This window comes from Peromyscus californicus, unplaced genomic scaffold (assembly GCF_007827085.1).
Source record: "Peromyscus californicus insignis strain IS unplaced genomic scaffold, ASM782708v3 Scaffold_11__1_contigs__length_118956290, whole genome shotgun sequence".
NCBI lineage: Eukaryota > Metazoa > Chordata > Mammalia > Rodentia > Cricetidae > Peromyscus > Peromyscus californicus.
The window spans coordinates 101108960-101124919 of NW_026294402.1; the positions used below are offsets into that span (position 1 = coordinate 101108960).

Genomic DNA, 15960 nt, shown 5'->3' on the forward strand with positions numbered 1-15960 from the left:
AATATCTGCTCTGAGATGGGGGAGGGGCGGGCTCAGGTCCCCCCCCTCCCCCAAACACACACACACACACACTCCTATCCCTTTCCTAGTAAAGGATTTAATGGCGCTCTGTCTCTTACAACCCTAGGTCCAAAAGGAATTTGGCAGTAGACTTGGGGGGATCACGGGACAGGGTGCTTAAGGGCCACACGGCTCTCAGGCCCGTCCTCCAGCTGGTTGGGTAACCTGTCCTGGGCGGACTAGGGCCGGGCGGTGCGAAAGCCGTAGGTGGCCGGTCTCGTTGGGCTGGACCCAGGAGTAAAGGATGGCGAAGAAGCGAGAGCCGGGGCAGGGCGGGGGGCCGTGGGACCGACGCCGGGAGGCGCGGCCCGGGCAGAGATGAAGGCTGCGGGGAGCTGAGCAGAAGCGCTGGGCGGGAAGGATGGGCCCGGTGAGAGCCACCCTGGGAGGATGCCGAGGCCCTGGTGAGCCGCAGGGGAAGGGTCGAGCGCTCCCTCCCGGAAGCGGCGGCCGCTCGGGACGCCGGACGGCGCGGAGCGGGGCGGGGCCGGGCGGGGCGGGGCGGGCGGCTGCGGCACTGGGGCTGCTGGGGCGGGCCCGCCGCGCTGTAATCGGATCCGGGGAGGGGGCGGGGCGGGGCCGGGCCAGGCGGGCCGGGGGGTGGGGGTGGGGGGGCGCGGAGCCGGGCTCCGGGCCGGCCGGGCTCCGCGCCTGTCAAACCCCTCATTGTTCGCAGCTGATGTCACTCGCAGTTGTGAGCGGCCGCCTTTCCCGGGGACAATGTGGGACTGAGCGGCCCAGCCGCCGCGCCGCCGCCGCTGCCGCCGCCGCCGCCGCCGCCGCCGCCGCAGAACAGCCCCAGCGAGGTAAGGCGCGGGCCGGGCGGGGCACCGCGGGCCATGAAGTTTGGGGGTTCGCTGGGGTGGGGGGCGGGGAATCCGCTCCGTCGTGCACCGACCGTGGTCCTGGGGGCACTGCGAGGAACACGGTCCCTGTCCAATACGGCTGAGGCCTGCACAGGTGGGGGGCGTTGGTTTTCCAGGGGAACACCCCACTTCAGGGAGGGGTTTCTTGGACCTTAGGTACCAGGTTTGAGGCTCCCATCCTATTCGCTGTTTCTGTCCTTTGAGCTTGCTCTTAGTTCTGGACCTCATGCCCTAGGTTCGGGTTCTACTTCGTCTCTGTTCTCATCGGCCATTCTCTGCAGCTCCTGGCTCACACACACCCCTTCCCATTCTCCGCAGTCCTTGGAGGAGCCAGACACAGACCTCCAGGCCACGGTGGGATGGAGATGATAGTTGGGAGCACTAAGTGGTCCCTCATTCCCTGTGGCTCTTCCTCTCCAGCTCTGACCTAGCTTCTTGGCCTGGGTACTGTGGTGGGGTGGAGGTGAAGGGGCTCTGCCACTTCCTTCAGCCTGGCCCTCATGCGTGCCTGGTTAGGAGAGGGAGGCTCCCACCTCCTCACTCTCCTAAACCAGGCCCGCCATCTTGAGACCTGTGGCACCCAGGGCCCCGCCCCACCCTGGCACCCAAGGGAATGGTCTCCAGGGGATGTACCTTGATCCATTCACACCCCTTCTCTCAGAATGTGTGGTTGTGGGTCCCCACCAGGCCCAGGATGGTTGCCTTCTTGCTGGACCAACAAGGCATGTGTCCCCAGGGGCCCTTCTTCCTCTTGTAAAGAGCTCTTAGACCCCAGGCATTGGTCAGGAGTTGATCTCTGGCTCTCGCTGTTCAGTGGGGTCACCCTGGTGGCCTCAGGGCCAGCACGGGGGGAGGGGTCCTATTGTTTCTCCATTTGAGGATATTATCCCTCTAGGATCTGGAACCCCCTCAACTTTCAAAGCACCCCTATCCCAGCCCCCACCCCCTAGCCTTCATCAGCATGCAGGCTCAGGCTGCCCAAACACAAGGGGATTGTTCTCTTTGCATGCTCAGGGTGGGGGGCTGGGAGCCAGCGGCCCACACACCCTGGCAGGCCCAGGCCGCAGAGAGGCTGGCCTGCCCCACCCTGTGTCCCCAGACAGGCTCTGTCCACCCTCCTCCTCCCATCACTGCCCTCCTCCTGCCTCCATCACCATGACCTAGCTCTGGAAGGAAAGGGCTCCGAGCTGTACAGGTGGACCCATGGTTCTCCTGGCCTGCCTGGCACCTCCTATGCAGTCCTCTAAACAACTCCCCTCCTCCCTAGGCCTCAGGTTCGGCTCTTGATTGGTGAGCCTTTTCTAGTTGTGATTGGCTGAACCCACCTCAATGCTGTGAAACCTATCTCGCACTACAGCGTTTCTACCAGCTCCTCTTCCTGCTAGGCGACCCACTCTGGTTTCTCTGAACTCTCAAATTCCTCACTTCAGCAACATGCCCAGGGAGCCCCTAGGCCTGCAAACCGGCAGGAACAGGCTGGGATGCTGAGCCGGAACTTGGAATTCTGACCAGGCATGTCCTGATTCTGCCCATGTGCTTACAGCCCCAAGACTCTGAGGTGTGATGGTCTCTAATGTTCTGAGGTCTGTGAGCCCTAACCACCCCCTCCCCAGGGCCAGGCCCTGTCTCAAGTTTCCTATTCTTCTGTAGCAGAAAGACAGGCTCAGAAATGCCCACTGGGCCTCTTTTGACTTGTAGCCATCTTTGGGAAGCACAGAGGCCAGAGGAATTTCATCTGATTTGAAAGGTTGGAGGGCTTCGTGGATGAGGAGGCATTTGAGAAGAATTTTGCCAGAGAGTGAAGGGGATAAGTATTTCAAGCCAGAATTGTCAGCCAGGCAAAGGCTCTGTCTGGAAGTTCTAGACCTGTTTTGTGGCCTGGTGTGTATGAGGGATGGGATAGAGATGCAACAAGAGGAGTTGGTATGGGCTGGACCATGGAGGCCTCCATGGCTGGTGCATAGAAGTCAGGTTTTATCCCTTGGGTCCTGGGGACCCATGGATGGTTGTTCAGTAGCAGAATGAGCATACGGTCTTCAGCATGGAGAACGGCAATTAGAAAGCCTCTTCAACTTGGATAGACAGTAGCGCTGAGCCTGCCTTGGTTTTGCTCAGCTGTGAAGACGCTTGAGCGGCTCTAAGGAGGGCAAAGCATTTCTGGCATCTACCAATTTGTCAGCTTCTAACCCTTCTACATTCCTCTTCCCTGGCACTTTACCAGACAGACTTGAATCAAGAAACTAGAGTCTACACCTGCTCCCCTAGTCTCTGTATTCATCCCCCCTCTCCACGCCGTCTCCTCCCTCCAAACTAGGGATGGTTGACTATCCTGGGAGGCTGAAAGGCTGAGACTGGGCCCATGGTTCTGAGGATGCTGGACAGTTTTGTAGCAACCAGGCTAATCAACAAGAGTGAGCATGCCCAGAGTATGGGATGGACAAGGGAGCCAGGAGCCCTCAAGGCTGTCCACCCCCTCCCCAAGGCCCAGTGGCCACCCTCCTGCCACACCCTGCCATACTTGATGCTTAACCATTCCCCAGCATCATCGGGTGTGGCCAGCATGACTGTTTTTGGAGAAAGGATTGAAGGAGACTGCTTAGGAGTGTGCTAAGGTGGGCATGAGATATGGGGTGAAGTTGGAGACTGGATTTCCTCCAACCTTCTGCAGCCCAGGTGAGTCCACAGTCTCTAGTGGTCCAGACACACTGGGCAGTAGAGCAGAGGGAATCCCCCAAGGGGCGGGCCAGCCTACTTGGTTCAACTGGCCCCAGGAGCCTCCCCTCCCCTGGATTGTTCTTTCACTAGAACAAAGCCAGGGAGGACACTTGATCCCTGTATGGGGGGGGGGAGCTGGCTAAGCCCCCGGCCCTTTGATTGGGCAGCTGTCATAGGAGAGAGACAGCTGGGGGGGAGGGGCAGGAAGGGGGCAGCCACCATCGCTTACACAGCTGTCACCCCCCACCCCAAGCCCCTCCAGCCTGAGTGGCAGGAAGCCAGGTTCAGAAGGAGTAGGCACTTGGTCTGGGGAGGGGGCCTGGGAAGCAAGAAGGAAGGCCCGAGGTCAGAGGATTGGTCTGAGAGTGGGATGTTCTGCCAGGGAGCTCTGCTGACCAGAGGGGGCTGGGCACCCTCAGAGGTGAGCTGGAGGTCAGTGTGGCATGATGTGTGGCTGCCACGTGGGTGGCCCAGCAGAGACCTGGGGCCCACCAGACTGAAGCAGCAAGACACTCCTTAAAAGCCCAGTGAGAGCAGAGCATCTGGTAACGAATGCCCAGTGTGGCTACTTAAGCTTAGGACTCTGAGAGAAAGGCCCGGAGGAGGGTCAGGAGCCTCATTCTTTCCAAAAGATAGGAAAAACTCAACTGTCTCTCAGAGCAGGGTCACAGAGATACCAGCAACTCTCCCTTACCCCGACTCGCCAAACAGTGCAGGTGGGTAAATCTGGATCCAGGCCAGGGAAGAGCTAGGTCAAGGTCACCTATTGAATTTGGGGCAGTGGGTCTCTGCTGCAGTCCTAGGTGTCTTCATAGCAAGAGTAACAGTTCTGTCCACGTTCCATTTTTCCTGGGGATCACCAGACGTGAGGAGATGAAAGGAAGATTGCTTTCAGATCTCCCACTGTTTATCACCCAATTAGAGTCCACGGAATTCTGGAGCTTAAGATTATACGTCCTCAGATAAACCATCGGCGTTCTCCAAACAGGATGAACATCCAGGCCACTGAAGTCTAAACCCCACTTCAGAAAAGGCTAAAAGGCTGAGACTAGATCACAGGTGGAGCCCGGTCCGGTCCTACAATAGCTTGTTGCGCCCTGCTCTTCCCTCTACACCCTTTCTTTCTGTGACCTTGGGCAGGTTACAGACCCTCTGTGTATTAGGTTTCCGTTCTGTGGAGCAAATTCATCTGCTACCGTCACTGGTGTGTCTGAGCACCCTCTCTAGCCTGGCTCTGAACTGAGCCCTGGGGACACAAGGAGAAGGTGGCAGTTTTGGCTCCTGTTCTAAGGGGCTCCCAGGCTTGGCTGTCCAGGGAGACAGAAAGTATGCACGTCATCACAGGCGCTTTGATGGGGGAAGTGCAGGCAGCCAGGGGAATGTCCAGCAAGGGCAGCCAGCGCGAGGCTGGCCAGGATGCCCAAAGAACACAGGCCTCAGATCTATCGCTGGTCTCCGCCCTCCGGTGAGTCTGTGGCAGAACTCAAGTGCAAGAAGTGGGCACCCGGGAAAAAGCACTTAGGAACCAATGCCGCCATCCCGATTGTCCCCATTGCAAGGAGGAAAGGAGACTGCATTTTGGTACAGTGGCTCACTCAGGTATCCAAGAGAAAGCGAGCTTGGGAACTCCCTAACCACTCCATACCCAAACTCTGGCTGGCGCAAGACATTCAGAGGAAGGCTTTGGGAGAGCTCTGGGACCTTGGGTCTCATGTCCAGATAGGACAGAGGACCAGCAAAGGTGACCTGAGTCCTCCAAAGTACTCCCACTGGGGACCACTTATCCTTTGTCCCAACACCCTTCTAGACAGGATTCCTATGGTTAGTGATGTCTGGGTCCAGACTCTCTGTTGGCACCAGTGGTTCCACTGTCTGTCCTCCTTGAGTTCTGGTCCCCAATGAGTTCACTACCAAGGCTGGGCCTTGGCGGGAGACAGCCGCTGCTGAAGGATTTCTGAGGAGGATTAAGGTTCGGGATTAAGTTGAGGCATGGAAAGGGGTCGGGTGGGGAGGGTTGGCGGCTAAACTAATCCCAGTAGCTAATCTCAGGCTCGGCCTCTCTCCATGAGTTAATGGCCTTGACATTCCTGCAGCCCACCAAATCCTCCTCTTACCCATTACCCAGATCCTCTCTGATGTGTGTGGACATTTAGCCTCAGAGCCCCAGTTACATGTCTCTGGTTCTAGGTAGGGTAGTAATTATGTGGCCAGTCTTCACACTTCTTACCGCCTGTGCACAGGGCCATTCTGAGAACGTAGGAAATGCGTCAGAGACACCACTGTAGAGCGAGCCTACCTTTCCCCATGTCGGTGTTGAGTGGATCATGCCCAGAGCTGTCTGCAGGGACCCTCTCCTCTAATGGCCCCGAAGTCCATGGGAGATCGCCTCATGGGGCTCCTGCCCCAAACCTTTGCCAGGTTCTAGCCTCTTCCTTGGCCTCTTCTCCACCATTGTTAAGTCAGTCAGCTAGCCCTGGCCTTTGGAAGCAGGTACCTTCCATTTAGAGTAAAGTTTTCTTTCTTTTTTTAAAACAGGGTCTCACTACAGAGCCCAGGCTACCCTTGAATGAGAGCCTCCTGCCTTAGCCTGGGTGCATCCTGGGTTTATAGACATGTGCTACGATGCCTGGTCCAGAGTAAACTTTCGACCTTAATTCCACAGTGGGGGCTCAGGCTACAAGGATCCTCCCTTCTGAGTGAAGGAGGAAGCTATCCTATGGGTGCTCATAGCTGACCTGTCCATTAACCCCCTCCTCCCGTGCTGGTGCTCAGGCCTAGGACGGCATATATTCTAGGCAAGCATTCCACCACTGAGCTCTAATCTCCTGCCATCTCTAATTCTTGGGAGGAAGGGAACAAGTCAGGGAAATTGGGTATCTGTCATGTGGTTGTCTCATTTTTGAACTCTTGGAGGGTAGGATTCGGTAATTATTTTCTAGGTTGGGGCCCTAGAGGCTTAAATAACCAGGATTACTCGGCCAAGAAGGTGCACACAAATACACTGGTCAGAGGGACATTTCGAACTCAAGGCCCATGCTGTCTCCCTTCTCTTTGAGTTTGGGTGGCCTGGCTCTGGGGTCCCCGTGTAAGAGCCGTGTAGGGTAACTAGGGCTCCACTCAGACTCTTTTCTGCTGCCCTCTCCAGAGCCAGCTGAGCCACAGCGTGGACACACTCCCAGGCCGCTGTGGCCCCAGCCCCGCCTGACAGGATGAGCAGTTCAGATGCGGGGCTGGAAGAGGAGCCAGAGCTTAGCATCACCCTCACGCTGCGGATGCTGATGCATGGGAAGGTGAGTGGGTGGAGCTGGCATGCCCAGTGACGGCACATGTCTGGTCTCAGTGCTGCTCTCCTGCCCCCCAAGGGACAGGAGGAGCTGGGCCTGGGCCATTCGTACCCATCTGAGTCCACTCTTGTTATCTCTGCAGGAGGTGGGCAGCATCATTGGGAAGGTAGGTATCTGGTTCTACTCTGCATATTCCCCTCAACTTGAGTCTCAGCCCTGGTTAAGAGGTGACCACTTAGGAATCTTGGTTTTGTCTCCCACAGAAGGGAGAGACTGTAAAGCGAATCCGGGAGCAGGTAAAGGTGGGGTCAGGGGAGGAGTCCAGGGCCCTGGGGTCGAGGGGAAGGGAGGTGGCTGTCCTTTTCCCTGAATCACTGCACCTGGGATAACGGAGTGCCCAGAAGAATGCCAGTTTCTAGTTTTGGCTGGGGCCTAGTGAGTGGGGCAGGCAGACAGATCCCTGGCACCGCGGTGGGGAAGCTGCCTGCTGCCCAGTGCTTGTGCACACCTGCAGAGCAGTGCCAGGATCACCATCTCCGAGGGCTCCTGCCCTGAGCGAATCACTACCATCACTGGATCGACAGCCGCCGTGTTCCATGCGGTCTCCATGATTGCCTTCAAGCTGGATGAGGTTTGTGCCTGACTAGGGTGGGAGTCTGAGGGTGGCTGCCTGTGAGAAACCTGACCCTGTCTCCAGACAGTGGCTATGGGGGAGGGAAGGTCAAGTCCAAGGCCGTGTTCTCTTGGAGGAGGTCTAGGGAGGAGGCACTCTCCTTATCCCTCTTCAGGAAGGTACTTGAGGGAGGGTAGGAGAGTCTCAGGGGCGTACATGGCCGACTCACTGTCCCTCTGTCCCAGGACCTTTGTGCTGCTCCTACAAACGGTGGCAGTGTCTCCAGGCCTCCAGTGACCTTGCGCCTTGTCATCCCTGCCAGCCAGTGTGGATCACTGATTGGGAAGGCAGGTACCAAAATCAAGGAGATCCGAGAGGTGAGCAGAGAGATATACCACCCCTGGGCGCACCCCCCGTGGGCGTATGTCTTCTCCCCGCCAATGGGAGAGGGAACTAGAGCTCTGGAGGTGCTCTAGGCCCTTGTGGCCTTTCTCTGGGCTATGGGAGTCGACAGAAGTGGACACTGTTTTCTGTTTGTAGACTACAGGAGCCCAGGTACAGGTGGCAGGGGACCTGCTCCCCAATTCCACAGAGCGTGCTGTCACCGTCTCTGGGGTGCCTGACGCCATCATCCTGTGTGTGCGCCAGATCTGTGCTGTTATTCTGGAGGTGCTTCCCGGAGTGAGGGGCCTGGGGGAGGGAGGGCAGTCGGGGGGAGGGCAGGAGAGGGTCCCAGGTGCTTGTCGCCATCAGATCTTATGGCTGTAGCATCAGGTGGGGTGGGGCAGGCAGAGCCACAGCCACGGACTAATTATAAGCTTCGGGTACTCTGGGATACATCTCCATGGGAGCCATGGGAATGCCTCAAGGCCACTAGGTTCTTGGGGAGGCCTGATCCTGACAAAGCTTCTCAATTTGTGCCTTCTAGTCCCCACCCAAAGGAGCCACTATCCCCTATCATCCAAGCCTCTCCCTAGGTACTGTCCTCCTCTCCGCCAACCAGGTGAGGAAGCGCCAGGAGGAGCTCGAAGCCTTACTGGAGAAGGGGGGAATCAAGATGGAGGAGGGAGTGGAATAAAGAATTGGGGAGGGGGGTCTGAGGAGGGTACGGGGAGTGATCTGGCCAAGCTATCCTGACCTGTCATAGCAACTCGCTTTTCAACCGCTTTGTCCCCACAGGGTTTCTCTGTCCAGGGTCAGTATGGAGCAGTGGCTCCTGCAGAGGTGAGTGAGCCCCAGCCTGAGATACCCCTTCCTGAACTGCCCCCTCTAACCTCTGACCCTCTTCTCTGGCCCAGGTCACCAAGCTCCAGCAGCTCTCAGGCCATGCAGTTCCCTTCGCCTCACCCAGTGTGGTACCAGGTAAGCAGTCCCTGCTAATGGAGACAGGGGGAGCTGGGCATCCCTTGCAGTGGACGTGGGAGGCCCATGGAAAACAAGAACCATGCTCAGTCCTTTTCTTCTGCCTCAGGACTGGATCCCAGCACACAGACCAGCTCGCAGGAGTTCCTGGTTCCCAACGATGTGAGCAGAAGGTGGGGGGCTGGAGGGCGGGGCAGGGATCCAGGGGCCTAGACCGTGCTCAGGGTTAAATTCTGCCTTCCCCCTAGCTGATTGGCTGTGTGATCGGACGCCAGGGCAGCAAGATCAGCGAGATCCGGCAGATGTCAGGGGCACATATTAAGATTGGGAACCAAGCAGAGGGTGCTGGGGAGCGGCATGTGACCATCACTGGCTCACCGGTCTCCATTGCCCTGGCTCAGTACCTCATCACTGCCTGGTGAGCATGGGGTGGGCTGTGGAAGAACACAGGTGGGGAGGACGGGATAGCCTCCTGGCTCTCTGGACCAGTCAGTCCCCTGCTGCTCCTCAGCCCCCTTCCTTTTCCTGCGGTATTCTGCCTAAGTCATTCACGTTGCCTCATTACTACTTCTGTATCCACCCCTCATGTCTGTCTTCCCACTGGTGGTTTTTCCTGTTTCTCCTCTTAACCCAAGTTCTGTCTGCTTGTGTTTTCTGCCCTCCCTCCCTTTCTCCCTTTCCTGTCCTTCCCCCCAAAACACCCGCCCCATGCCATTGCTCTCCAACCTACTCCTCGCCTGTCTTTTGGCTAACCTCATGGCCCGTGTCTCACCCCCACCCTTCCCTCCATTTCCCCTCTGTATCCCTCTCTCCAGTCTAGAGACGGCCAAGTCTACCTCTGGGGGGACACCTGGCTCAGCCCCCGCAGACCTGCCCACCCCTTTCTCGCCACCCCTGACGGCCCTGCCCACAGCTCCCCCAGGCCTGCTGGGCACACCTTATGCCATCTCCCTCTCCAACTTCATCGGCCTCAAGCCTGTGCCCTTCCTGGCTCTACCACCTGCTTCCCCAGGGCCACCGCCGGGCTTGGCGGCCTACACTGCCAAGATGGCAGCGGCCAATGGGAGCAAGAAAGCTGAACGGCAGAAATTCTCCCCCTACTGAGGCCGGCTGAGGCCCAGGCAGGGGCAGGCAGGACCGCCGGCAGGGGCTGCCTCCACATCCTTCCTGCCCAAGGAGACTCTACCATGGGGTCTCAAGCGCCAGTAATGCCAGACGCATGGATGCACCCCCTACCCTGCCCTGTCTTTGGAGTTCCTCCTCAGAGAGGGGACAGTTTCTGGCCCAGGGTTCTAGGAGCTATGGCAGCCCCAGAGCAGGGGCTCCACCCCTTCAGACCTATGCTTGGATGCCGGGAATGTCCGGGGCCTCCCTAGTGCCCTGCCGTGGGAGGCCCCCTCATGTCCTCCATCCCTTCGGGCTTTCAGCCTACTGCCCCCGTGGGAATTGGAGGAGAGTGAGGGGTGGCTGGGGCCAAGCTTCTCTTCATCCCCTGCAGATCGTGCTGCTTCCACTGATACCCTTTTGACTGGAATAGACTGGCTGGGCTTGTCAGGGGGCAACCTAAAGAGAGGGCTCTGCCTGTAGCCGGGGGGAGTGGCCTGGGGCAGGGGCCCAGTTCTCAGCAGCAGATTCTCTGTACAGTTTTTTCAATCCCTGTTTTTGAATAAATATTCTCAGCGACCAGAAAGCCGTGAAATAATACTGCTGTTGGGGTGACAAAACTTCCAGGGAACGGGTGTAGCTGAAACCCTGCAGGACCCCAAACCATGAATCCACCAGTCCCAGTTGGTCCACAGCCCCTTCCACATGTCAGTTCTGGGATGAAATCGCAGGACCCTTTCAGGGGTCACGTGTTCAGTCTCCCGCCTTTAGCACCAAGCCATTTAAGTAATGACTTTGAGTCAAACTGTCCGACGTCTTTGTGGCACAGATGGCAGGGATATCTTCTGAATGTCTCTCCACTGCTGTGGCTGTAACCCAGATCCTGTCCAGCTTCGCTCATTCTTTGGCTGTGAGCTCTTAGGACCCTCTTCTCTGTGACAGTGCCTGCATCTCTCCCCTCTGGGCCAGGAAGTATCTATGAATTTAGAAAGCCTACCCTGGAGAGGTCCTTAGGAGATGGGATACAGGATATAGATGGGAAAACTGAGGCCCCGGGAAAGGAACACAGGTAGTATCGGGCTCAGAATCAGGTTCCTGAGACTGAGCACCACCCTCTCTCCGGTTTCAGAGTCAACAGTGCGGGCAGAGTGCCCGCCATAGCCCGTACGGGGGGGGGTAGATGTGCCCCTCTGATCCCACCTTCCTTTCTCCAGCTCAGGAGAAATCTCTCAGGTGGCCTCTGACACACTCGAGCTCTGTCCTGCCAATTCTGGGGTCTGTTCTGGTGCCTCGGAAGGGCCTAGGGCAGGGTCCTTGCGAAGTCCCTGGAGGCGCTGAAGGAGCGTCCGCGGGTGCCAGGCCTGCGGCATGCGGACTTTCGGGGGCCGAGGCAGCGCCCGGCGAGTGAGGCGGCCCAGCGCCAAGCGCACCGGGCGCTGCAGCAGGCCGTAGAGGAAGGGGTGAGCCGCGAAGGCGGAGTAGGCTACCCAGGTGACCGCCGCCTCGGCTGCTGCGGCGCGCGCCGCGGGCGCCAAGCACGCGCAGCCATAAGGCAGCCAGCAGGCTGCAAACTGGCCCACGGCCAGAGCTGGGGCCAGGGCCGCCTTGCCCCCGGGTAGACGTGGCCGGAGGGATGGCAAGAAGGAGAGGCGGCTGTCCAGAGAGTCGGAGCGGAGCCGGGTCCCTCGCGGGGGCCGGAGGGCGGCGCGCCGCGCCACCAGGAAGATGCTACCGTAGGCGGCCAGCAGCAGGAGGGCGGGCAGTGCGAAGGCCAGCAGCGCCCAGAGCGGCCGGAAGGGCCCGAGCCCCCCGGCCAGCACCGAGCAGCGAGCCGGAGCCGGAGGCGGCGCGGGAGGTGGCCCGAGCAAGGAGAGCGCGCCCAGGAGCGCGGCCGCCGCCCACACCGCGGTGAGCACTAGCGCCGGTGCGGGTCGCGCGCCTGGCCGCAGCGGGTGCACTATGAGGCGGTAGCGCGCCAGTCCGAGCGCAGCCACGCCGAGCGTGCAGGCGGGGAGCAGAGCCGCCGAGAGGAAGCGCGCCGCGCGGCACGATGAGGGGTCCAGGGGCACACTGCCCAGCCCGGGCGGCCCGGCCAGCAGGCCCAGAGGCATGATGGAGGCGGCTGCCAGCAGGTCCACAACGCACAGGTGCGCCAGGTAGAAGGCATCTTGCAGCCCGGGCGTGCGCAGCACCACCACGAGCAGCGTGCCGTTGCCCAGCACGGCCCCCACTTCTACGAGAACCGCCAGGATCAACCCCACCGAGCCCGCGAGTTCGGTGGCGCTCATCCCCGTGTTGTTAGCCATCTGAGCGCTCAGGCTTCACTGGGGGCTGCTGTGGGGAGAGCGAAATGGAGCCTCCAGCTCCAGGATTCCCATAACCTGTCCCGTGCTCCTCGGGGGCCCCTCACCTCGTAGGTTGCCCAGGAGGTGACTCCGATGCCCAGGCTGCCATCTTCTTCTGGGGTTTGGTGGGCCCTATGGGTGGATGCAAGGCTGAGCCTGGCTGGGCTTTCTCCCCCTGCCCTAGCCCAGCTCCAGCAGCTCAGCCTCTGCGGAGATGGTACCGGCTGTCACTCTGATGCTGCCCTTTGGAGACACACAGCTAGTAAGGGAGGGCCAGGGCCTGGCGCCAGCCCCCTTGGTCCTAGCAGCTGCCAGCTGGAGACTGGAGGCTCTTCTGTGAAACTGCCCAAGGGTACAGCTTACTGAGCCTAGACCCTTCCCTGCCTTGTGCGAGCGGGGGTAGGAAGGGAGGGAGGGAAACAGACGGACAGACTTGGGGGTAGTTAGGTCAGGCAGTACTTTTCTTGAGGAATCAGTCAGCAGAACTTTTGGGCTTGCTTGGACCCCCCAGGAGTTTCTGAGGGAAGGAGAGACAAATCTCAGGGCATGGCACGGAGTGGGTACTCAGCCAGTGTTACCTTGGCACCTTACCTTGTAAATGTGAGGCCTTAGCTTGGTTGGTCTAGTACTGGGTGGTCTAGTACTTTCGCTGCTGACAAACCAGTGGTCATCTAAAAAGCACCCTGCGTGGGCTTTAGGAAACCACCCCTTCCCAGTCCCAGGACTTGCAGCTTGAGTAAAGGTCTCCGCATAAGACTCAGTCCTCCTGGGCGGTGGTGCCTTTAATCCCAGCACTCCAGAGGCAGAGGCAGAGGCAGAGGCAGAGGCAGAGGCAGAGGCAGAGGCAGAGGCAGAGGCAGGGGCAGAGGCAGAGAGGTCTTTGTGAGTTTGAGGTCAGCCTGGTCTGCAAAGTGAGTTCCAGGACAGCCTGGGTTGTTTCACAGAAAAACCCTGTCTCGGAAAAACTAAGCCAACCAACCAACCAAACACAAAACCCTCAGTCCTGGCCAGTCAGTATGTATCATTCCTCCTCCTCACCCCCAGGTAGGTGGCTCCAGGAAAGCCCTGCAACTCCAGTGGGTCACGTGCTCAGGTTACAGTCACCCAGCCCCATGGCAAAAACCTGCCTAGACACCAAGAACCTATCAGGTGTCTGAAGGGCCTTCTCCCTTGAACCAGACTTGAGTCTCCCTAGGACTTTGATTAACGGGCATCTCAAACATGTTGTGTCCTGAACAGAACCAGGACTCTTGACTAGCTCCTTGCAGAATCTTCTTGGAAAATTGCTTCTCATGATAGAGCTTCCTAACTTTCTAGCTTTCCTTTCTCCTACACAGGATCCAATCCACCACCAAGATCCTGGGAATCCAGCCAGGTGGTGGAGGCACATGCCTTTAATCCCAGCACTCAGGAGGCAGAGGCAGGTGGATCTGTGTGAGTTCCAGGCCTGCCTGGTCTACAAAGTGAGTTCCAGGACAGCCAGAGCTGTTACACAGAGAAACCCTGTCTTGAAAAACCAAAATCAATCAATCCATCATTCAATCAATCCTGGGAATCCACTTATTTCCTATCACTGTCTCCTCCCTGCCACTGCTGCTGCCCACCCAGAGCATCACAGCACCCTCCTAATGGCCAGGCCATTGCTCCTGCACCTCAAGCTGCACATCTGATTTGCCCTTAGTTCCTTCTCCACCCTACCAACCTCTACCTACCCTGTCTTCCCAGGCTTCTCTGGAAAAATGAATAGTCAGCCAATGGAAGTTAAATCAGCAGAACACTGGAGAGTGGGAGGTAGGAGGAAGCCAGGATGCTTTCCCTCTGGTGCTTAGCCTGGCCCCCCATGGAAGACAGCATCTCACCCTGTACCTTTGGCTTCCTCCACGGAGCCTCCTCTGTGCTCTTGTGTTTGGAAGATGAACCTGGCCCCATAGCTGTCTCCTTCCATTTCCCCCCAGCCTCTGGGGTGGTGGGTGGTGATGGCTACCTTGCTGGATCGCCTCATCATCTCCTGTCTGTTCTTTCTCTGTATCCAGCTCCCCTGGTCTTTCATTATCTAGTGTAATTCCTGTCTTGCTGGCTGGATTGTTCCAACTTGTTCCATACAGTCCACTCTTAGCAGTGGCTAAAATGGACCCTTTTAAAAATAAACCAGATGGCATCGTGAAACCTGTTCCTTTCCCTCTAAGAGCTAGCCATTACCAATGTGAGCTCCACTGTGCAGTGAGGCGGCCTCTATCAGCTGTCTTCTGCCCACCTCCCACCTCTTCTCCTCCTTCCTGCCCATCATGCTTCTAGGCCCAGAAGTCATCTGCTCTTTGTGCCTCTCACCTGGCAAGCACTCTCCAGGATCTTTGCATTGCTGCTCTCTCTGCTTGCCCATGACTTGCTTTCCTATGGTTTGTTTGTGTTTTATTGTTTTTGAGGCAGGACCTAATATAGTCTAGGCTGGCCTCACAGTCATCATGTGCTAAGGATGACCTTAAGTTTCTAATTCTACTGCTTTTATCCCCTGAGTGCTGGGATCCCAGACATATGCTACCAGATCTAATTTTTTTTTCAAGACAGAATTTCTCTGTGTAGCTTGGGTGCCTGTCCTGGATCTCGCTCTGTAGACCAGGCTGGCCTTGAACTCACAGAGATCCACCTGGCTCTGCTTTCTGAGTGCTGGGATTGAAGGTGTGTGCCACCACCGCCCAGCAGATTTATTTTTTTATATAATTTATTTAATATTACTTCACGTGCATTAGTGTGAGGGTATCAGATCCCCTGGAACTGGACTTACAGACAGTTGTGAGCTGCCATGTGGGTGCTGGGAATTGAACCTCTGGAAGAGGTCCTCTGGAAGAGCAGTCAGTGCTCTTAACTGCTGGGCCATTCTCTAGCCCCCCCCATCTAATTTTTGTTCTGTCATTTATTTACTTCGGTTTTCTACTCACAAGAGAGGCCCGCCTTGCCCATCTCTTCTGAAAGCATTCCAGCTTTGGCTCACGTGAATCCTTTTACCCTGCTTTAGTGCTCTCGCAGGCACTTTACTTTCCTGATATTCTGTTTCATATGTATGTCCATGGTTATTTGAAGCCTCTTTTACTGGGATGAAAGAGAGGGGGCCTTGTCTGCCTCTTGCTTGGACCCATGCCTCCAAGGTCATCACAAGAACAAGGTCAGTATCACTTCAGCTCTAGAGATCAGGCTCCAGCCTCTTGCTCTGACTCATTCCATGATGGAATTGATAGGTCAAATTTTCCATCATTCAGATGGGAAGGTTGGGGTCCAGAAAAGGGAGGTATGTGCTTCAGAGCATACAGCAGGAGCTCTGGTCACCTGCTTCCTGGAGCTCGGTCCACATTGACATCCCTTTCCATTCACCTTCATGTGGGTTCTGGGGATCAAACTCAGGTTGCCAAGCTTCACATTAGGCAGCTGATACCATCTGTAACTCCAGTACCAGGGGATCTGATGCCCTCTTCTGGTCTCTGTGGGCACTAGGCACACGAGCGGTACAGAGACATATGTGCAGGCAAGACAGCCATACACATAAACTATAAAGAGTCGTTATATGAAACAGCTATCCTGCACTCTTGCGAATGTCAAAATGAGCTGGATGTGATGAC

At 57.4% G+C, this 15960-nt stretch overlaps 2 protein-coding genes across 3 annotated transcripts; one reads left to right on the forward strand and one right to left on the reverse strand.

Moving 5' to 3' along the window:
* Positions 1–736: 736 nt before the first annotated feature.
* On the forward strand, positions 737–10590 carry Pcbp4 (poly(rC) binding protein 4). Of its 2 annotated transcripts, XM_052719347.1 has the most exons (14): positions 737–807; positions 838–866; positions 6787–6931; positions 7068–7091; positions 7189–7221; positions 7440–7556; positions 7784–7915; positions 8079–8207; positions 8467–8541; positions 8718–8762; positions 8837–8900; positions 9010–9062; positions 9149–9318; positions 9716–10590. In XM_052719347.1, the coding sequence occupies exons 3-14, from the start codon at positions 6851–6853 to the stop codon at positions 10002–10004; spliced, it is 1212 nt and encodes a 403-aa protein (XP_052575307.1). In that variant the 5' UTR covers positions 737–807; positions 838–866; positions 6787–6850; the 3' UTR covers positions 10005–10590. The 2 variants fall into 2 exon arrangements, with proteins under 2 accessions (XP_052575307.1, XP_052575317.1); XM_052719357.1 differs by having other exon boundaries at positions 737–866; positions 9913–10590.
* On the reverse strand, positions 10591–13680 carry Gpr62 (G protein-coupled receptor 62). The gene has a single exon (XM_052719367.1). It carries the CDS (start codon positions 12308–12310, stop codon positions 11234–11236), a length of 1077 nt encoding a protein of 358 aa, XP_052575327.1. The 5' UTR covers positions 12311–13680; the 3' UTR covers positions 10591–11233.
* Positions 13681–15960: the final 2280 nt, after the last annotated feature.

Excerpts from the sequence above, each read along its gene's own strand:
- Pcbp4 (XM_052719347.1), top strand. The coding sequence starts at position 6,851 with ATGAGCAGTTCAGATGCGGGGCTGGAAGAGGAGCCAGAGCTTAGCATC. Across the intron at positions 7,092-7,188 it reads TGGGCAGCATCATTGGGAAG|AAGGGAGAGACTGTAAAGCG; the intron begins GTAGGTATCTGG and ends TGTCTCCCACAG. Across the intron at positions 7,222-7,439 it reads TAAAGCGAATCCGGGAGCAG|AGCAGTGCCAGGATCACCAT; the intron begins GTAAAGGTGGGG and ends GCACACCTGCAG.
- Gpr62 (XM_052719367.1), bottom strand. The coding sequence starts at position 12,310 with ATGGCTAACAACACGGGGATGAGCGCCACCGAACTCGCGGGCTCGGTG.